This window comes from Papilio machaon, chromosome 1 (genome assembly GCF_912999745.1).
Source record: "Papilio machaon chromosome 1, ilPapMach1.1, whole genome shotgun sequence".
Lineage (NCBI taxonomy): Eukaryota > Metazoa > Arthropoda > Insecta > Lepidoptera > Papilionidae > Papilio > Papilio machaon.
In genome coordinates, this window is record NC_059986.1 from 6,050,027 (window position 1) to 6,074,411 (window position 24,385).

General features: G+C 34.2%; 1 protein-coding gene across 7 annotated transcripts in view; it reads left to right on the forward strand.

Annotated features, from left to right (window-relative positions):
- The window catches only part of LOC106712157 (neural-cadherin), a 303,500-nt gene that overhangs the window by 227,865 nt on the left and 51,250 nt on the right, over positions 1 to 24,385 (forward strand). For all 7 annotated transcript variants that reach the window (XM_045678300.1, XM_045678237.1, XM_045678335.1 and 4 more), the window contains one exon: positions 20,056 to 20,199. In XM_045678300.1, coding sequence (XP_045534256.1) covers positions 20,056 to 20,199 — 144 coding nt within the window. The remainder of the gene's footprint in view (positions 1 to 20,055; positions 20,200 to 24,385) is intronic.

The window sequence follows — 24,385 nt, forward strand, 5'->3', positions numbered from 1 at the left end:
TTAGGGATCCGTAAGGAATAAACGCAACCCTAATAGGATCACTTTGTTGTCCGTCCGTCTGTCTGTGTGTCAAGACCCTTTTTTTAAGGAAACCGTGGAGGTATCAAGTTGGGATTTATTTATATTAATTTACAAAATAATTCTTAATTAAACGAAAGTAAAAATTAATTGATATCTTAAATTAATATTTTTTTTCACGACATATGTAGTAACATATTGTCACGGAAAGGTATGTCACCATCAACGTTAATGAGCTGCTTTTTATCATCGCTATAGTGAAGTTAAAAAGTACGGTAACAATATGTGAATACTCAGCGGTTCACCGGTTGAATTAATTCATGACACATCTTGTTACTTATTATAACGTTGATTAAAATGTACATTATAAGTGAATTATACTCTCTCAGTGATACTGTTGTTGTGATGTTATACTGTGCTGACATGTGCGTCATCATTAAATATAATCTACTAGCTGTGCCCGCGACCTCGTCCGCGTGAAATACTATCTCGGGTAGCATTTTTTGGGCTAATTATTTTACTTAACCGACGTGCTATGCTTTTATGTATGAACGTAGAAGAACATAGATAGAGAGGTGTGCCTGGACCACGCCAAATGTAGGTCCTGGGTCTCTGCCTACTCCTCTCGGTTACGGGTCGTGAATTATGTTGTTGTTGTGGTATTTTACTTAAACTTATAAAAATGCCAAGAAATATTAAACTTACAAAATATTCACATAAACATCTTCCCATACAAACTTTCATCCCCTATTCCGTTTTGTTATATTGCAACCTTGAAGGTAAAACTTTTACAAACTTCAAATGTCATATTTATTTATATAAAATCAGCAGCCTAAAAAATAAGTTTTAAGCTTCTAACTGTAAAAATGACGATACTTCCATACAAATTTCCACCCCCACTTTCAGCCCCTTACAACCCTTTTTTCGTGTAAAAAAGTAGCCTTTTGTCCTTTCTCAGGCTCTAGACTAAATATTGCTAAGGCAACAGCAAAACATATTCAACAAAACATTCACCAAAACCTCACATATTGGAAAATAAATTTTCATCCCCTATTGTTATTTAGCACACTTGGGGGTACATTTTTTACAAAAATTTAATTTCATATTTATTTACATAGAAGTAGGAACCTCAAAAATAAGTTTCAAGCTTCTAACTGTAAAAATGACGATAATTCCATACAAATTTTCACCCCCACTTTTAACCCCTTACAACCCCTTTTTCGCGTTAAAATGTAGCCTATGTCCTTTCTCAAGCTCTAGAATATATGTGTACCAAATTTCATTTAAATCGGTTCAGTAGTTTTGGCGTGAAAGCGAGACAGACAGACAGAGTTACTTTCGCATTTATAATATTATTAATATATAAAAATTATATATAATAAATATATATTATATATAAGTAAGGATAACTGATTGGAAATTATTGTTTCATTTAAAGTAAAATTCTTATCTATTTCCAAGTAATTTTATTGACACATAATGTATTAAAGCGATTTTCGTTTACCATTTTTTTAAATCGACTTTATTATTGTACGAAAGGTATACACAGTTTTCGTGACAAGAAGATTTTAAATTAGCGTGTTGACTTTATGTTGGGACAAGAATTTAAATAATTAAGCGCTTAATTAACACGTTTATGTTGCACAACATTCCCCTTCGACGTATTTTGTATAGAAAAAGGACGTAGAAAGTAAAGTAAAATATATATAGAAAACTGTTTGCCGTGTTTTATTGTATACAAGTGTTGTCTAATTTTGGATTTTCATTTTAAGATTGATATTAGTCACAAAAGTAATGAAAATTGAAACAAGTATGCTTAGAAAGAGTAACATAACATATTCATCTTTAATGAAAATCTCACCGTAAAAAAATATAATAGTTTATGTTTTTGAAATTCTTAAAAGAAAATTTTAACTTACTAAGTTTTATGCTTAATATCACAATTTCTATTTTGCAAATAAATTATATTGTAATTAAATAAAGTCGGGTGCCTAAATATGTAACATTAAATTTTATGCAAATTATCCGAAGAGTCAGTATAGGCGACAGACCGCTTACAGGAAATTATGTAGCCGTATGGAGCCATTTCCCAACAAGAAATTTAAACCTCGGTCCCTTTAGGAAGATTGCACCTCGATATAAACTAGCTTAATCTGCCAGAAATAGTTGAAGTTTAGCCAAGTTACATCCTTTATTATAGAAGGGATTAATTTGGTTTTTAATAAATAGAAATATTTTATGAAGTAACAAATATTTAATAAGCCAACTGGTACTGTAACAGTAATAATAAGGTGAGCATTTTTCGCGCAATTTCCTACCTTATACGACCGTTATGTGAATATTGCTGTGAGCCAGAGGTATTTTCATAGCGATATAATCCTAGTACTGACTACCCTGTAACTACATATTATTGTTCCTTTTTCGTTGAACTGCTTTCATTTTCTATGAAAATATATTCGTCGAAATATGACACTGAAACAGTTAAAATTTAAATACAAAACTCTTCTAATATGTTGTATAAATTCCATAGTTACATAACACGTGTTTTTTTGTACTTTTCAACGTACAAAAAGTTAAGCAAGTGTTGTTGATGTATACAAAGTTGATTTCAGAAATATATTATTCATTTCATTAATTTTATAATTAGTTTTATTACCACAGTTGTTCTTGAATGTTATACTAGTTTGCGTTTATTTTGATAAACTAAAGTAAAAAAACAAGCCAAGGTCGAATTTGCTTGGAAAGCTGCCTATATCTAAAGCGATATAAAACTAAATGAACTGTGACCGGAGCTGAACTATTGATTACTTGCGACTCTGTTTCTATTTGTATGCTAAAACAAGTGATAAAAAAGGATTAAAAGTTCCTTTTATACACTGATTTTCTGTCTGGCAATTGAATACTTTAGTTTTAAATTACAGTATATTTAAATGTGCAGTTATAAATTTACAAAATATGACATCTACAGCTTGGCTAAATGGAAATTAAATAAAAACATTTTTCAATCAAACAAAATGTGAAATCCACAATCGTAACCAAAAGGTATGTAGGGAACCTAGCATATTTGCGAGAAAGTATCTGTAACGTTATTGACAAAATTGTGTTAGATTTGTAGAGCGCATCGGGCGATAAATTTCATACATATTTTGATAAGTTTTGTTGATCACATTACGAATACTATCTCGCAAATTTTTTTTAGTCCTCCTGAAGAAAGTATAATTATTTACGCTGGCTTCTATGGTAGGAATTAAATTAATTATTAGTTAGGTTACTGTAACTGTGGAGTTATACATCGTAGTTATTTAAACTGTAACATAAAATGTTAATTAGAATCTGAAACAAGTATGCAAATGAGTACAAGAAAGTTTAATTTGAGCATCGTTTAAGTGTTATTCATTTGTTTGGAAACACATTTAACTGTTTCTGCTAAAGGAAAGTTTTAACAACTTTTCGACATGTCGGTAACACGGGATACTTGTTGGCGTCAAAACTTTGTAAATATGGGCTTTGATACCAAGACAATTCATTACCAATTTTAAAAACATCTCTTATTTTGATGTGGAATGGGAAAGAGAAAATGTAATAGGCTTCTGTTGTTTATTGTTTCCTTAACTTCGTGGAAATACCGCGATGGTTAATGAAGTAACATTTTTCTCAGGTCCTTAAGCTACTAAGATATACACCTTTCCTCCAAATAAAATTGCAAAGCGTATGCTACAATTAGTAAATATACAGAAGATCAGTATTAATCAATCAGACGGCTACTTGTTTCTATATACACGTGGATAGAATTTAGGGTGTGCTCTACCTTTCCGACGAGGTTAGTATATATGCTGATGTCGACGTATGAAAGATTTTAGGGGCACAATCAACAATTTCTGTATTGATGATGTCTTTCTAAAATGTGTACAATCTGTGAACTTGACTGTGGGATTCGAGTATATTATAATAAAAGTGTCACTACACTCGGAATTCAAAGTACTAAACGGATACAATTTTGATAAAATTAGATTGTAAATTTATGTGGATTGCAATCTGATGTGCACCTGCTGCCCGTCGGCTCGGCGACAAAACGAAAGTTTCGACTTGATAAAAATTTTAAGTACCGACCCAGTTTATAACTAAGTCTTTTATAGAACTGAATCTGTTTAAAAAATAAACATTTTATTATAATATTTAATTTTTGGAACAAGGCGGTAAAAATATACGAATAATTCCAAAAAGAAAAGACAACATTTATTACAATTAACGTAAAAAGGTCTCACATTTTTAATCTAGTTAACACTGGGTTAATAAGTATAATCACGTATGTTACTGACCGTACAATAAACATAGAACAAATGGAATATAAACTTTTTAAACGTTTAAAAGCTTCTGTTATTTTCAAACGAAATTGAGTATTTTTATCTTAAACCAAGCACTGCTAAATACCTGTTTACTATTTACTACTTATATACTATTAGATAGCACCATATAATATACTATACTATTATTATATTACAAACCGTAGTTTCAATCTATCAGTAACAGCATTGGTAACTTAAGATCACTTGCATGATAGAGAAAGTAATCGAAAGCGATTGTCTCAACACGAAGCGCTCGATGATCTCGACTTGAGGGAACTTTTATTAATGTTTCCTTTCGAACACAATCAATGCTCAGTTGCTCCCGCTTTACAATGATTTACAATCTCCCTCGTTGACAATTCCACGAACTGTGTCGTTTCAACTCTCAACATCAACGACATATTACAACTTACTACTTTAACTGAAAACTTACTGAAGCTACTGCCATTTATGACGAACTATAATTTAGGGCAATTATTTCTTAAAAGATATCGGAGAGGATGATTTGCTTATATTTGATATAATTAAATATAAATTATTTTAACGAGCCTCTGTGGCTCAGGGGTTAAGCATCTGACTTGCAATCTGCAGGTTCTGGGTTCGAATCCCGCCATGTACCAATGTGTTTTTAGATTTTCGATTTACATTATGCACATTTATCTTAGAAGAAATTCAATGATGTGTGAAGTCAACCAACCCGCACTGGGCCAGCGTGGTTGACTATGGCCTAGTCACCCCTAAGTTAGGGAAGGCCCGAGCCCCTCGGTGGGTATGTATAGTGAGCTGATGATGATGAATGTAAATTATTTATTATTAGACGCTTGCTTAGTCACAGATTTAGTGCAAGGTCTCTACTTTCTCTATCTTCATTCGCTTGACGTGATTTTAAAAGTAGAACATTTTTAATTAGCATAATTAAAAACATTCATTTCAAAATTTTATTCATATGCGTTGCAATTAAAATTATATGTCGCACGCTGATATAGATGCAACGGAGAAAGACGTCCACTTCACAAAGTTGAACTAAAAGAACGAATTGAAATACGAACTGGTGGAGAGGCAATACAGATGGAATCTAAACTGCAAGCGTATAGTGTACTCGGTTTTCAAAGCTTTCTCCTTTTTAATTCTGTAATGTACAGGGAAGAGATAAATTACTGATTTATATATGAATGGAGTATTGTAAGATAATTTTCTTTAAACACTGTGCTTCCACGCGCCATCGCTTATCTTTGAACAAGAAACAAGTTCATTGGTCTTACTAAATTATTTCAAATAAGGCTAACTTTAACTTTACCTTAACAATGTAATATCGTAAAGGCAGCTGCAACATATGTTTGCATTAAAAAAGCACCAGGTTATAAATGAATACGTGTATACGTATTTTTGAAACCGAAGGTCTGTAAAAATGCAAAATATATTTTATGCAGCTGATAATACAAGTACGCCTTAGTAACTTTATTCTCTAGCTTGTATTGGTTTTCTAAGTGATCTAATTTTGTAGTACCCAGAATCTATGGAATCTAAAACACATACGTGAATGTTATATGAGTATTATTCATCTCTCTCTACATGTCTGGCGTTCCTACGTGATACGAAGCTCTACTTTTAGGTAAAGAATATATGCCAGTGTACCACCCACTACGCAAGCAACAAAAATTAATTTTCTTAAGTAAATTTAAATGGTAATTAATGTTTGCGTAAGCAAGTTAACTTCCATAAGTTCTCATTTCTGTTTGTCAATTTTATAAATAATTATTATAGTATCCATTGGTATACACTGTTAGCTTACAGTTAATTATTATTTCATTTTATATTAACATTTATTTTTACATTGAATAAAAAAAATATTTGTATTCCAATACACTTACTCTTGGAGAAAAGTTTCACAATTTCTATCTAATTCGTCAAACACATTATAGATTATGTAGTCTCCTTGAATTTTAATAGTGCCTGTAGAGTAGTCTTGCTCAGTTACGACAGAGTAATTGTCAAAATGAGTCTTTCTAACTTATCACAACGATAATTGAATTAACAATGACTTTACAATTAATTTATAAAAATTTTGTAAAGCTGGCTTGGCTATATTCATTATGGAAGCGTGTCAAGTGTGCCCGTGGCAAGAAGGAACACTATTTTTTTATGTAGTTCGGTTAACTAGTGGCAGTGCACATCGTATACGTGCTTATTGAATTTTCTTCACAACGCAATTAGTTTACGATCGAATATCGTATATATAATTTAGTAATTTTATCAATTGACCATTAATTGTGTTTTTTCCCTTTTAAACAGCCAATCAACTACCACAATTCGTTTTTTATTCATTAATAAACTTGGTTTCTAGATTTTATATAACGTCAAAAAGAAGTTCTCTCATTTTGTAACTTGACTTCCTTGATAAATTAGCATTGATATTTTGAAGAAAAAAAAACAGTTGAGACACATTTCTTCAAATTATATAAATCGAATTTTTAAATCAATATTTGCAGGTTAACTCTATACAACTCTGGCCCCAAATCTAACACACTATTCTACAAGCGCTGTATTTTTTGTACATTGTGCAAAATGTTATGGATTGGATTACGTTTCGATGCCAAGGCGGTAAGCGATTGCAATCCGCACAACTGTTGATTATTGCCCAACTTGTTAAAGTAAACTTCCATTCGTACTTTTCTCAATATTATAAACTTATAAAATCCAGTCATTGTCTTCTCTCAATGTACTCTTACCGTGAATTTCAACTTTCGTAGCACATGTAGTAATTGTCGTAGCAGCCGTCGTAGCATAAGAATACTATTACAATCTCTTTTGTTTTGGCAAATAGATGTGACCCGAATACGGCGGTTGCTAAGACAGTTGAGATTTACCATGAAACTAAACCAATTTACATGCAAAATAATTGTAATTGCATGGATTCGGTCAAGAATATGTATGTACATATGTGTAATGATACTTTTTTTTCTTCTAGTCTATTACTAAATATTATAACTTTTAACATTCTCCCTTCAAATGTGAACCAGAAATTCAAAGTCAAATATATAAAACAAAAAAAAAATCTGATGTATAATTAAATTGGTCACCTGGTAAACTTTATAAAACGTGTATTTCTGAGTTATAATTATATAATACAATATAAATCTTCAAATGTTTTTCTCGTTCCATACGCAAGCTACAGCTTGTCTAGGATCTTCTCTAGTCTACTCCAGTTTCGTGCAGAATTGCCAAAATAAGGGAGACGTGTATGTAAGCTGGATGGTCGGCCCTCGTCTTGAAGTGATGTCGCGAACTATGCTACAAACCTCTTACAGTGAAGGACGCTCGTGCATGCGGGGGAAACCTGATATTGTTATTTAATACTCGAGCTCGTACATATATGTCGATGACGTCACAAGAATAGGCACTCCAGCTATACGAAGGATAAACTAATCTTCATATTACGTCCAACAAAGTTTATAGACAAAAGATAGCTGGAACCATTGTTGTAATAAAAACTTGAGCGTCGTCGTGGTGGGCTTCCACGGTAGAAGCATCCGTACAAAAACAGTTTTTCTTTTCAAAGAGAATTTGAAGGAATGACAATTTGTTTTTCTACGATTTTTACTGTAAATTAAAATTGTTACAATCAAATTGGACACTTCATATTTGTTTGCACAGGCGCTTTTTTTTAACACCGTGTTAAAACCCGTTGGCGGCTCTCAAGCGATGAACACTTTAAAATCACTCTTGTTTCCTTCGCCCAGCGCTCAAAATGCAACACTGCGCGCTAAGAAAGCGTCAAGTTTTAAAAGCACTGCCGTATGAACAAATACATGGAAAAATGCATGTGTTCTATTGAACGCTTTTTAACTCGCGATAAACAACGTCGCTTTTAAAAGCACTGCCGTATGAACAGATACATGGAAATGCATTTGTTATATTGAACGCTTGACAAAAAAAAACCCCGTGCGAATAAGAGGTATTTTTTAAAAGAGGTAATAAGAGGTAATTTTATATAGCAGTGTCGTTAAAAAATTAGAAACCGATACAATAAACTGACAAATTTCATTTATTCTATTCAAACAGACTTTTTCTTTTATAATCTATAAAAATACATAGGTAAAATAGTTTATTGCAGTGGTTATAGAAGAGACAAAGATCACTACAATTCTCTATCTTTAAAGTTCGTTAGAATTATTTTAAATTGGCCTCTGTCATTTATTCATAGTAATAAAAAATTCTGTTCTAACTCACGCGATATACCTATTATAAAAATCGTATTAAATTAAAGATATTCTGATGAATTTAACGAGGTATAGAGGATAAAGCGTGCAACTTCCTCCTAAGAATCCAGTTGGACTGTCGCCAACTACCTACGATCTATAAATATTATCATCTGTACTAGACTTATAAAGAATGTCTACTTTATTATAGCTGGCATGAATAACAATTGAACCGTAAACGACATAATTGAGCATACTATATTTTGTTATTATGAATAATCTATATAAGGCAATAGTTAGTCTATAAAGTGTAAGAGAAATATTATGTTTTTTGACTTACTCAATTAATACTCTTCAATTTTAATTACTCTAACATTTCACTCTTAATTAAATCAATTTGAAAATCCTATTAAAAACTTATCCCTTGATGAATATCTTATAAATGTCATTAATATTTTAAGTCTTCGAAATTTCTTAATGAAACTTATTTCATAAACAGTCAGCCAATATTGACACTCTCGAGTTATTTGAATTTGTAACCTACAAACAGATTTTATAAAGTCAAAAGAGGCTTAGGCAGTATTTATTAATTTTAAGGGAAATCTAACTAGCAAAATTTTACTTATATTATAAATGCGAATGTTTGGATAGATGGATGGATGTTTAAAATATGTATCTCCGGAACGGCTCAACGGATCTTGATGAAATTTGACATAGATGTAGCGCATAGTCTGGAAAAACACATAGGCAACTAATAACGTTTTGTTTTTTTTAATTCCGCGCGTATTTTCGCGGGCGACAGCTAGTAACGTGACAAAATAGAATGAACAGTCTTATCAAACATTTCAAACAGAAGACAATTACGTCTGTACCCTGTGATGACAATTATATGACATACTAAACAAATATTACTATTTTCAGTTTACTATAGTCAATTTTGTGCGGTACTAAATTAAGGTTACTCCTTTTCTATTTATGGTATTTACTTAATAAAGGTTGTTTTTGCATTAAATTTAAAAAAAGATCAAACCACAAAGCACCCAGAATAGAAAATTGTGAAATTCAGTTTCCGAATTTTAAGATTCCCACTTTTTGGTTTTGTTTTAAAAATGATTGAAATATAAAAAAAACATTAATTAATATTTAAATTAAATAATTGCGAATGAATCTTCAAATTGATAACTGCCGTCTTCTGACTCACAATATACCTATTTATTTCCTCGGCCGTAATAAATTAGTGGTGCCTTGGGAAATTTACAAAATGAGTTCAGTATTTAAATGTACTGAATTTGTGAGATTAATTTAACCTTAGCGAAACGTCCAGACTCCATACGTGTTTTTAAAACAAAAATATTACTGACATTATACCCTAATTAGATATTCATTCTTTTATTTCAAAATAATCTATTCCGCAACTTCAATTTGATATTGAAAAGATTTTAATTGGTTTAGGTCACATACAGACACGTACACGTGTAAAATTTTATATTCTTGTATTTAAAACGTGAATTCTATAATATAAATATAATTTGAATATAAATCAAACATCGAGGATTTCAATTCATTTCGTATAGAAATTCCTGGAGAAAATATAAGTTACGAACAAATAACTCCATGATACAATATTAGAGAAAACCAGTCCACCAAATAATACGGCATAATAGAATTCATGAGGGGAATAAGTTCCGGGTAAGCAACCCTCATAAATTTGTCGTTGTCGGTTTTTGACGCACGCCTTCTATTGGGACCAGATGTGAAGTGCCGTGGCATAGTGGAAATGACCGCTCATACACACCGCTAAAGGCCTTGGGGAAATCTCAAAACGATTTGCGATCGCCGCCGCTTTCCGTGTAATTTCGATTTGCGATTCAGATACTATTAAAAGCATGACGTTCATTTTTCAAAAAGGCTTTTATGTGTATAAAATTGTTAAGCGCGCTATTCCATGGATTTATATAAATTATTTATTCACAGAGTTATGACAAAACATAAATTACTTATTGTGAAAATTCTATCGACAAACGATATTTTATTTATTTTGCTATAACGACCATTAATATGCAATATTTTTTGTCTAGAATAATCAATTCTTCCTCGTGAATCGCTAAACTAAAACTAAAATCATACTTCATATCATACTTACTAATATTATAAATATGAAAGTTTAGATAGGTGGATGAATGTTTGTTATTACGTATCTCAAAAACGGATTAACATATCTCTATGAAATGTGGAACAGATGTAGAATAGAGTTTGGAAAAACTCATTGGGCACTCACTAAATTTTTATTAATTTTACGCGTACCAATTTGCGGATAAAATATAACGCAGATACTTAACTTACACTTACATATATTTAATAAACTAGAGAAAATTTTATAACTTGAAGTAATAACATTTTAATGTCACATGCAATTTAATACGAGTTTAATTTCTCTGGCTTAGTCTTTTAACGGAGTCGAGTAGTTCAAAGACTAAATTGACGATTTTTAAACAGAATCATTAAAACTTATAAACTTTTCATGCAGTTTGAATTGCATGCATTGTGCGACAGTAGGCGGTCTTAGCGATCCGCATCGTACCGACTTGAGTACACTAAGATATCAAAACTAAAAACATAACAATGATATAAAATGCTGGATTACAACTATTTATTCTAACGCTTCATCTGAAATAATTTAAACCCTATAGGAATAGAACCAAAAATTATTATTAAAGCCACTTGATTAATTCTGAAGGTCCTGTGTTCTAATAAGTTCGTTGACATAGTTTTTCAACACTTTAAACGCTTAAAATACACAAACACTATTGTACACAATTCTTAATTCGGTATTAAATAAAATGTCCTTCATATAATAAAGCCAATAGCTTTTTAATAACGTACAATAAAATATATATATTTTAAATAAAATTTATTGTATCGCTGCCGAGTACGAAAACCTATTATTTCAGTAGAAAAACAAAGTGGTGAAGCTGTAGGTATTTCAAGTGTTACGTTACACATTCGAATAAATCTGAGACTAAACTGTTACAGAATTCCAGTGAAGCGTGTTGTAGCTTGTATAACAACAGTCTTCTACAAAAATGTATCACTTTATCACGCCGCATTTAACGTTAGTAAGCGACGCAACTCTCCGATGTTTCACAAAACGCTTTTCCAGATTTAATTCAGCTCCTAAGTGCAAAGGGGGTGCGACATCTGTTTACTTTCTAGATATAACTGTGGTAGAGGATATCTGTGTCTTTTCTTTTCGTATTTTTGTGGTATAAGCATGATCTTTTAATGCATTTTCTACATTAGCTACCCTATATAAAAAGCAAAAAAATTAATTTCTAACTTACACACTTTACGTCGGATTTCTATTCTTGACAAGCAACGCCTCGCACGTTTTTCCTTTCCATTATATTCATCCTTTGATAAAGAATTTCATTAACGTCACAACGGCCTTGTGAATGTGTCCCGTGGATTCGTTTCCGAGACATTTGCAAGCCAATGGACTTTGCTTCTCTGCAATCTGATAGAAATCGTATGTCATCCAATATGACAACAATATATGATAAAATATAATGATAATATCTTGTTTCGGCTGCGTGAAGCCAGGTAGCACCTGAAAGGCACTACCCGCCGCCGCCTGGGACAAGCTCCCAATTGGGTGACCGGTGCGATTAAACAAAGCGAGAATCTCGTATTACACCTCGCGGCACGCAACTCGATCCTCACCTTGCGCCGGTAACACCGGTCCAGGATCCGCAGAGAAGTAGCAAAGGCGGCTACTACGGACCAACAAACGGCAAACGTCGCCAGAGAAAAACACTTTAGTAAAAGCGAAATTCCTCGGGATTAGTTAAGCGCGTGTGGTCTCGACAGAGGCTGAGTTGCGACTGATAGATATCGCCGTAAGGCGCCATATTTATAGCCCGCTAAAGCCGAGGAAGGGGCTCTCGGTTAGCGTTCGGACCACAACGTGCTTAGACCAACCCTTTGGTTAATATTTATTCAATTCATATAAATAATATGCATACACAGTTATAGGAAAATACAATAAGTACACATATCAATACATAATAGACACACAGAAGGATAAAATATAATAACAAACTACAAACATATAAAATTATCCTTATTTTAAACACATCTAGATTACATAACTAATATCATTAAATCTAGACGTATGGGAGAGCACGAATAATAGTATTACACTGATACATATAAGGGCAAGTGACAAGCATACATAAAATTAATACGGTACGACAACTTACTTACATTATTTCCTTATCAACATTTTAACCTATCCAAAAACACAAATACACATTATCAATAATATATAGGTTAACCATGCAACATTCAACACTGACTCGATACATTATTAACATTGAAGTTACCATTACAACATACTCACATACAAGAGTGGACGACTGGCGATACATTCGTACACAGCTTGCGTTACACACACGATAACTAGCGCGGATACTGTGACGACACATTTTACATTTTACTAGCACGAACACTTTGGCGTTAGACGACACATATTCACATATTCATTTCACTAAATTACGCATAATAATATTTCTTAAAACATCTAGTCCCGCGGTTCTTGCACATTGCAAGCCATTGTAAAATTAGTGCCATAAAGTTTAATTCTTTTATGGCTTCTACGGCGCGGCTGTTACTTTGCTCTATTGTTCAATTTTGAGAAACGAAGAATTCGTTTCCATAACATTTTAAAACCAAAAAGTAATTATCGGAAAGCCGGCAATAAAATAGATGATGTTGCCTGCACTTTCGTCTTTCAAATATTAGTTTCGATTGTTCATTTCGAACTATCCCATAATAAAAATTCCTTTTAGGTAATCCTTCAATTGAGCCCAATAATATTCTTTCTTGCAACTTGCCGCCTCAATTCTTGAAATAGCGAAATGACTTTTTCGTCGCCAACAATCTCCCCCTCGTGCGTAGCACCAACCTTAATATGGCGACGCTTCTGTCACCGGAATTCCAAATCATGGCCGCCCAGCACGCCGTCTTATCAGTTGACGTCTCTATCTGATCGATCATCGGAATCGGGTAGAACGTGCTGGATCCTGCCCCATATCACATACATTCTTGAGAGGGAGTAATTTCAATGCTTTTGCAGTTAGCATATTTCGCGCAGTGTTGTCCATTTTTCTTATTGTAGCTGCAGAGCATATATCCAAATCATGCAAGCTATATTAAATCGTCCAGTCATTTTTATTTATTCAATGTATCGGTCCATAATCTTGTCGAAGCTTTTTATAATTAGCTTCGCTTGTACCGCAGCTTGCCCAAAATCAATATTTTTCACATTTGACTTGTCGTTCAAATTGTGCCATTCGATGTTGCGAACGCGTTCAACCTTATAATTTTTCTTGTTTTCCTTAGATGGTCGCGTCGCGTATTTCAACTTTAAAACTTACTTTTCAATAAGTTATCTTCTGTTTTCGGTCCGTAACTTTTCTTTTTCACTCGTTCGGCTGTACCAATGCTCGAAACGGTGCCTTTTTGTTTCTGCCATTTGCTACGGGTCACGCCGTGATTTTCGTGTATATATTGTCCTGTTGACCGCCAATGTTTATCCGTATTTGACTTATGTTGCCGTACATATTCCTTTTGCTCAACATAAGCCTTTTCCGATACAATATTCTGAGATCTTTCAGCCTTACAATTTAACTTCGGCCAACAGGACGATTTCCTCCGTGGTGACGACTGCTCTATTCCCGGAGCGACGTCGTAGAGCTTTTCTTTTCGTAGCCCGTAGTGTTTATTTTTATCATTTGTCCAGTTACGTTTAGACCGCCTTTTGAAATTGTCTTTGTTGCGCGAGGTCATGCTGGGCTTGGGTGTTCTCGCACCGTTCTTGTCTTTAACTTTTTCATTAGTGGCGTTATTGTAGACTTTATTTCCGTTTTCTTGAATACTCGTACATGTGCTTAAATAGTGCACAGGCTTAGCACTATCAATGTCTACACCATGTAGCACCCATCCCAGGCTTGTTCTCGAAGCGACGGGTTGACCCGGCTTGCCTTTTTTAAACTCTCGCGTGACAATCAACTCCCAGTTGTCTTGACCGATGATCAACTGCGGAGGTTCGGCTTCATAATATAATTTGTCGCTTAAGTCTTTTAAGTGGGAGTATTTGTTAATTTTTCCTTTATCGAGGAACTGTGGCGCTAACCTTAAATTTTTAGTTGTGCGCACTTCGCCCAATTTTTCTTTCACATTTAAGTGAACTCCGTGTACTTGGAGATTCACTATCTGCGAATGCGGTTCAATAATTCGTTGGCCACCCATTGTTTCTATAATAAGTTCCTCCTTATTTCCCGTTGCGCCAATCTCTCTTGTTATGTCGGCGTTTATAAGCGACACCGTAGAGTGCTCGTCTAACAGAGCCATTATTTTCTTGGAACCCTTTGTTCCGTAGACTTCAACACGAACCATTTTCTGATATATTTTTCGTGTGCTATCTCTTGTTAGACGTGAGACTTTTGTGATATTGTCCTGCGTTGAAGTTCGCTGTTTCTTAGTACTCTGTGTACTATTCGACTTGTCATGTAACATCGTATGATGCCATTTTCTACATATTGTACATGGCGGGCTTCGCCGACAAGTCGCCTTTTTGTGCCGTCCCCATAGACACTTGAAACAGACGCCATATTTCTTTGTGATTGCCCATTTCTCATTAACAGATTTCTCGTAAAACACTTCACATTTTACTAGGGCATGTTTTCCGTGACATAACGGACACATTTCTTTTATCAGCGTTTCTCGCTGCCTTATTTCTTCACAGCTTTTCTGGAGCTGTATGTCTTTTCTAGAGTCGCAGTTCGAATCTCTAGCCATGAATATCTCGCATTTTTCCTTGTCACCCAAAGTTGTAGACTCGGAGCAGCGGTGATCTTCTTGTTTAATATCAGTCGGAGAGTGTGCTCGGTTTGTTATAACGTCCGAAGCAATATAATTTTCTTGTCTCACGACTGCCAAATCTTTCGATACTATCTGCGGACATCGCTGGATTTTTTGTAATGATGTGCAGCCATTGGTAATTTCTTCTTCCGGTAGATATTTGTGACATAGACGAGCCATATTCTTATTTCTCAAATCTCGTAGCGATGTACAACCATCAGTTATTTCTTCTACCGGTAAGCCTATCTGACACCGTTGGGCTTCATTCAGACCCCGTGTATCTTCCAGTGATGTGCAGCCATTATTCATTCTTTCTTCTGAGTCTTCACCTATTGAGTCCTCGCTCTCGCATTCTGTTAGCTCTAACTGTATGCGAGCCAATCGTAGTTCGGCCGCGGCTAACTTTTCCCTAGCCAATAACTCGCGGCTTCTTTTCGAGGAACTCGTAGTCTTCATGGACTCAGAACTACAGCTATGCCTCACCGATACAGCGGCTGTAGTTACACCGCGTATCGATGCAGTCGATGGGCTCAAAATAGCTGTGTCTTGTACGGATGTCACACACATCACCGTACCATGAATTGCCTCTGTCGTCGTATTTGAAGCGCACGTATTCTGTAATCTTGCCGACGTACAGGCATCTCTCGTCCATTCTTCAGTTTCTTCTGTCGCGCACTTAGTAGGGAGCAGCGACGAGGTACTACGAGACGCGTTATTCACATTCTTTCTTAACGACGGCATTTTCAGTGCTTCCTTCTTCGTAGCAGCGTGTATATCTCTTGATATCGTCGACAAACAGACATCTCTCGGACATATGTTGCATAGAACAGTCGCGCGCCTTGTAGAGGGCGGCGATGGGGTCCGACGAGACGCGTTCTTTATGAAATATCTCGGAGTCGACGCCATTTCTTCTTTTTCCACTCTTGCAGATCGACCGTATTATACGTTCTCTTCTAATCCGGCTCGAAGGACCAGCTGTTTCGGCTGCGTGAAGCCAGGTAGCACCTGAAAGGCACTACCCGCCGCCGCCTGGGACAAGCTCCCAATTGGGTGACCGGTGCGATTAAACAAAGCGAGAATCTCGTATTACACCTCGCGGCACGCAACTCGATCCTCACCTTGCGCCGGTAACACCGGTCCAGGATCCGCAGAGAAGTAGCAAAGGCGGCTACTACGGACCAACAAACGGCAAACGTCGCCAGAGAAAAACACTTTAGTAAAAGCGAAATTCCTCGGGATTAGTTAAGCGCGTGTGGTCTCGACAGAGGCTGAGTTGCGACTGATAGATATCGCCGTAAGGCGCCATATTTATAGCCCGCTAAAGCCGAGGAAGGGGCTCTCGGTTAGCGTTCGGACCACAACGTGCTTAGACCAACCCTTTGGTTAATATTTATTCAATTCATATAAATAATATGCATACACAGTTATAGGAAAATACAATAAGTACACATATCAATACATAATAGACACACAGAAGGATAAAATATAATAACAAACTACAAACATATAAAATTATCCTTATTTTAAACACATCTAGATTACATAACTAATATCATTAAATCTAGACGTATGGGAGAGCACGAATAATAGTATTACACTGATACATATAAGGGCAAGTGACAAGCATACATAAAATTAATACGGTACGACAACTTACTTACATTATTTCCTTATCAACATTTTAACCTATCCAAAAACACAAATACACATTATCAATAATATATAGGTTAACCATGCAACATTCAACACTGACTCGATACATTATTAACATTGAAGTTACCATTACAACATACTCACATACAAGAGTGGACGACTGGCGATACATTCGTACACAGCTTGCGTTACACACACGATAACTAGCGCGGATACTGTGACGACACATTTTACATTTTACTAGCACGAACACTTTGGCGTTAGACGACACATATTCACATATTCATTTCACTAAATTACGCATAATAATATTTCTTAAAACATCTAGTCCCGCGGTTCTTGCACATTGCAAGCCATTGTAAAATTAGTGCCATAAAGTTTAATTCTTTTATGGCTTCTACGGCGCGGCTGTTACTTTGCTCTATTGTTCAATTTTGAGAAACGAAGAATTCGTTTCCATAACATTTTAAAACCAAAAAGTAATTATCGGAAAGCCGGCAATAAAATAGATGATGTTGCCTGCACTTTCGTCTTTCAAATATTAGTTTCGATTGTTCATTTCGAACTATCCCATAATAAAAATTCCTTTTAGGTAATCCTTCAATTGAGCCCAATAATATTCTTTCTTGCAACTTGCCGCCTCAATTCTTGAAATAGCGAAATGACTTTTTCGTCGCCAACATATCTCAACTTGAAAATTATTTGTTACACTTAAATAGTATTCATATATTAAATTGAAATTAAAGGTAAGAAGTCGGACCAATTAAAACAGCGGTAAAACAATTTCATCGAAAATTTATCGTTGATAAAACTCTGAGCGCCCTTGGGTACTTGGAAAGTTGCCTGTGGCATCGTTAAGCTTTTACACCGCTGATTAGTTTGTACAAAAGTCCTTTTAAGACCTTAGATTTTTAAAACTTTAGAACTTGCTTTTAAAAATTCATTTCGCCTCAACTACTGGTGAATTTTTAAGTCGATATAAATCATATCACTAGATTTTAGTTTATATTTTAAATTTAAGTTTCGTAACATTTTATATTTCAGTGCGTTATCTTCTCTTATATATAAAAGAAAGTCGTGTTAGTTACACTATTTATAACTCAAGAACGGCTGAATCGATTTGACTGAAAATTGGTGGGCAAGTAGCTTAGAACCAGGAAACGGACATAGGATAATTTTTACCCCGTTTTCTATTTTTTATTCCGCGCGGACGGAGTCGCGGGTAAAAGCTAGTTTTATATCAAAAAATTGAATTTACAAGAGTGATCGCAAAAATAGTATATACATATATAAGGTTGCAAACGAGCAAACGGCCACCTGGATTCGCCGCAATAGCGAGGCGACCTTGCCATGCCTTGCCCATAGACATCCCCAAATGCAGATGCGTTGCCTACTTTTAATTAACGGAGAAGGGGACGCACAGAAAGAGGATATTTCTCCTTCCATATTCATATCCATGAATGATGACTTGACTAACATCCATTGGCTTTATGAAAATAAAAGGTTCACATATACGGCGGCACGTACTACCGTATAATGAAATAAAGGAAGAAAAAAGAAATCACATTGATTGCCGCACATAGAAAAGAATAACACAAGATAATAAACAGATATTTACACAGATAAATGACTAAACCGTCATTGTGCTGCTTTTCAGCGGGCTACTTTGTACTCAATTAAATTATTTCACAAATGGATAGGGTAACTGACAAGTACGTTCCAAGTAATTAATAATGAGAAATTACAAAAGGCACGAAAAACAAAATAGAATACATACAATAATAACCTATTCATTATAAACAGTGTTATATATATTAAAAAAAAGCAATAAAGAACATCGTGTTTTTACAGTTTACACTTTTATCCTTACCTAAATTTCGCATTACTTAAATCCATGTAAACAGGAGCTTCATATGTACCTATTTTAATTCGTTTGCTTTGTAACATTTCTGTTTAGATGTTACACTGTACCAATGTGTACAATTGCTTTGCTATTGTGTTTAAACTTTATTCATTGTCCCGACCGCAATAAGCTTTATGTCCTGGACACATGGTCTGAATCACAGCAATACAATCACAAAGTATCTGTATATTTTCTAATAAAGCTATCAGACATTCAGTTCAGTCGAGTGCTAATTTATCATTGTTATACTTCGCCTCAAACCGAAGCAATTTCCGTTCAGATTCTTTTTTTTAGATTGCTCCTCGAATGGATTTAGATTAGAACTCGTTTTACTGTACCATTAAGATTGAATTTTTAAATGTTAACAGATGTCTTCTTTTGCATAACTTAAATAAAATAAAATCAAAATATGTATTTTTTTTAATTATTTAATAGTGCAACCATTAACGTATTTGCATTGACGCAAATATTAACGTAATTGTAGTAATATGCTAATTATTTTTGTCCATAGAAATCAATCGTTACACATTTTAAACACAATAGTTGGTCACGGTATACATTATATATTTATTTCAGAACATTTCAATTCAATTGTCTTAACCGAGGTCCCTAACTGCGTTATTACCGATGTGATTGAAAACGTTTTTAACCGCAACATTGTCAACACTTCCATTTTACTTTCTTTGAATAAAATAAATTGTTTAAGTTGTAACTACTTGATTACATTAATAATATTATTTGTAAATCAATTCTATAGACTCTTTGTTCTGAAGAACATACGTGTAAATCTTGTTTTTGAAAAGACGATACTAGGAAAACTCTACAAGTCATTGGATTCAGTTACAATAGTATTTCAAAATTATGGTTGTGAAATATTCATAGCTTTAAAATCTTAAGTGATATTGCAAACTCAGAAAGACATAACTATTCAACACTATAAATCGTTCTCAGACTACACGTGAAGAAGAAAAAGTATAAATGAGCAGTAAATTAAGGTATTTTTCTTTTGTTTCAGTGACGAAGTTCATCCGCATCGGCATCGCTGACAAGAATGATAACCCTCCTTACTTCGACAAGGAGCTGTACGAAGCAGAAGTGGACGAGAATGAAGACATTCAACACACTGTGCTCACCGTCACCGCCAAAGATCACGATGAATGTAAGTAGTAGTATTTTTATATTCCACATTCACAGGATGTTCATTTATGTCACAGATGTTTATAAATGCGTAGTATCAGAGCTGTGTGAGCTCGATCCTCTTTAAAATGTGAAGGTTGTATTCGATTTGTATTTTCACCATAGGTAAGAAGCAGTCAGTAGCGGTTTTTTTTTAATTACTAGTTGTAACAGATAGATTTAATTATAAGTTAAGGATTGACCTTTATATATAATTCAAAAATCAATAAAATCGAATCATTGTGTCCACATCTGCGTCGAATTTGTCTAGCTGATTAGTTATGGGTTAAATTCCACGTACTCCGTTTGTGTAACATTTGAATTAACTCCGTTTTATTCAAAGTAGAGCAACCCAGATTTAATGTTTATCATTCGAAGTGAAACTGTAGATTTGATGTTTAAATAAGATAAATGTTAGCTTGGAATTTACCTACTGGGAAAACTTACATCGATCGCACTTCACAAATCATATTCAATATCGCTTCCAAAGTGTACTGAAACTCGCAGACTCGTTTACCGAAGTGTCATAAAGCTCTACTAAACTGGAGTAAACAGTCGATAAATTGTAAAACTATCGCCTAGAGGATTCAGATATCGCTTCTCGAGAATGAGAAATTGATAATAAGTTGCCGACATAAAATACTATGTGAAATTCTTAAAAAAGCGAAATCATTGATTTATTTTTAACTCTTCATTATAATTTACATATATATGTAATATGCAAATATTACATCTACAATATATTTAAATAGTAAACATTTGTATCTTTTAATCATTTCTAGATTTAAGTAGGCTCGTTAATTACCATAAAATATTTATTCGGAAACAATACTTTTATAGCCTTTCGTTTTAATTGAAGGCATAAACTTTACGACGTAGATTTAATGAAATTGACGATGAGCTGAATGATTGCATCACGTCGTAAACTGTAGCTATAAAACCAAGTTTCAATATAGTGAACAAGTCCGATTTAATCAGTGCTATGACAGACAGGAATTAGTGCCTCCGAAAATCCGTCCGTTGATCAAAAACTAAAGCTCGTTATCCAGCGCTACCAATATCCATTTTCTTATTTAAAAAATAAAATATGGTTCGGTAATTTATTTTTATCAAACTATAAAAATACTAATTCAATAATAAAAGTTATTAATTTTTTCATCTATTATGCTTTGAGTGAATATTCGAATTTCCAATCACCCTACCATGAGGTTAGGTACTAAATCACCAAAGTAATTAATACTCCTAGCTGCTAGCTTTTCATAGCTTCTTAAATAACTAATTATATTAAACTTTACTTAAATATTAATTTCAGTGTATTTAATGTTGAACCTCAAAATACATGTTGACAAGTTCAACCTCACCGTAATGAATAACTATGAAATTCGTTTTATATTTATTAGGTCATGTTTACGTGTGGTTTTACAGCTAACCATTTCACTTGCTTAAAAATTATTTTCAATGGAAATTAATAATCTAGTGTATAATTTACGAATATGATTTCAATTTCATCCTCGACTGTTTTTTTTTTTTTAAAATACGTCGGATTACATTTTTTCAACAGTATACCTTTGTTAAGGAATTCTTTATTCCCTCATTTCCGTTCCATTTCGATATGGATTGATTAAGAATGTTTCTCAATAACAAAAAATTCCGCCGATACAAACACTTGTAACGGTATAATGGTTCTCATTTCAAGAGCAGGATATTGAATGTTCTAGCAAATATAAAATAAAAGAAATATTCTTTTAAGTATTTTTAAGAGGACCAAATCAAAAATGTTCATACTTCATTTTACTATCGTATTTTTGTTTTCTTAAATTATGTGGACAAAGTCTTTATAAAGATTACCGTTACGTCATAATTACTATCAAAGAACGTTTGTCCACCAACACCGTCACCGGAACCGGCACCGTCACAAGTTTATTTTTGTCCGAGTTCAAAATGACGTGACGGCGACCATTTGTCCACAGCGACGAACTCTGATGGGATGTTTTCGCAAAGTAAGACATACAGAAGTGGAGTACGACGTGTCGGCGCCGGCGAGATGGATAATTACTAACCTGTTTTGTATTGCCGGCACATCGGGCCGTCATGATCTCGTGACCGACGTGCCGTCGACAATTCCCTGTAGTAAATGTATTGTAGCTAGCTCGGCGCCGTCATCTTGTTCTCGTTGACGTGACGCTGACGGTGTTGACAAACAGCTTTAGTCGTCAAGCCAATATATTTTATTTGCAGTGCATAATTTTGCTAGCGCTTGGAATATCTTATGAGCGACAAGTAATAAAGTACCACGAGTTTTTACATAAGTTTGATGGTTTACTAAATCCTTTGATAGAAGAAAACAACGTACGACGGAGGCACCGAAAGTCCCTGTTGCCGTCAAATCACCTTTCAATCCTTTCCTGAAAATTTAAGGAAGGGAAAAGGGACTAGAATTAGTAGTATTATTTCCACTTCACGCCTTTCTTTTGCGTTTTGTATTTCACCGGTCGAACTGGTCCATTCGTGCAACATAATATGTCATTGCTAGCGTCTACCACTGTTGATTTGCAACATTAAACTATAAAACAATTCCTTGTAGGCACGTCTGACATAGTTAAATAGGATACAGTTACACATGTTCCATTTCACCAAAGTGTCAAGCTATTCTGATAGTCAGTTTGGCACATGTTCCCAGCACAAAACTTTCTCACGGGAAACAGCTCGCGTATTACGTAACGTATACTACGTACACAGCGGTACGTAGTATCGTGCTCGGCGTTTGATCGATGAGTTCGCACAGTTGCCACGATACATTATATCTTGAAATTTCTCCCTAACACAGCGCCCCTCGAACCTCACTTTTATTAAACTTCAACCTCTATGTCATCGTAAAGGCCTCCCAAACAGAATTTTCTTTATAGATATTGTTTTCAGCTAAAATTATTTGATAACTTCTACTGTTTGATGATTACAAAAGATAATCTAAATTTAATTTACATCAGACCTTTACGTACAGAAATTTTCTTTTTTTTTGTCGTACTACAATGAAAAAATAACTGTGCAGGATGAATTTATTTACGTGACTACAAAAAGGAACCAGACGAATCGATTTGTTCACATGTTGTTAATCGGTTCGAATGCGAATAGCAATAGGAAACAATTGCTCACTCGCGATGTAATTCGAATGAACACGGCGCTTGTTCACAATATAGTGTTTGCGGTTCTTCTGAAAAATAATAGAATTTCTCGTCTTTTAATGCATTCGTATCTAGATTTGCAGGAATAATAAAACTCAGTGCGTTTAGCCTTTATATAAAAAAATATATATATATCACTTTTATAGTTTCTCAAAAATACTGTTTAAGAGATGGAAATATTCAACGAATAAATTATGCAGGTTCTCACTAAGTGAAAAGAGCAAAATACCTGTGGCTGCGTCTTCTCAAAGTACGAAAGTCATCATTTATGATAAAGCAGTCGAGTGCTCGCTTCAGAGGAGCTAAATTTTATTCATCTGTACAAATTCAAGTTTCTAGTAACGTTCAAGGACTCTCCTGCGACGGCGCCCGCCAAATGATTTCCTCAGAGTTCTATTATTTTCGCCTACTTTGACCGGTATCTTCAAATATTTCTTTATCGTTGTTAGCACACTTGTCACATCTCATTCAAAGTTTCCTTCGAGTTATATTAACATTTCTTATTATAACGGAAATGTTTTCAGTACTTCTAAACGACCCCGTTTCAGATGACAAAATAAATTATTTATCTTATAAATATAAAACTCCTAATAAATCCTCAACATGCATTAAACAATGCTTAATATTTAATTTGACTCTGTATATTTAAAAAAAAATGATAATGCTTTAAGTTTCGATTAAACATAGTAAAATGAAACGCACAAAACATTGTACAGAAATATAATAAAGCGTGATTTTATTGCCTTAAAATGAAAACATTCAAGATAATTATTATTAAAAAAAAAAACTGCGGAACCCGGCTCTTTCTTCAGCCAGTTCCCCCGTGGGACACGAGACTCGAGTTTGTAAAAAAATACTACAAACTATGTTCGGAACTGTCAGCCTATCGGTTACAATTCCGGTGGAGATAAGATAAATCACTCTCATTCAGAGTGTATAATATTTATACGGGTAATAATTATAAATAAAAATATTCACGTATAGATA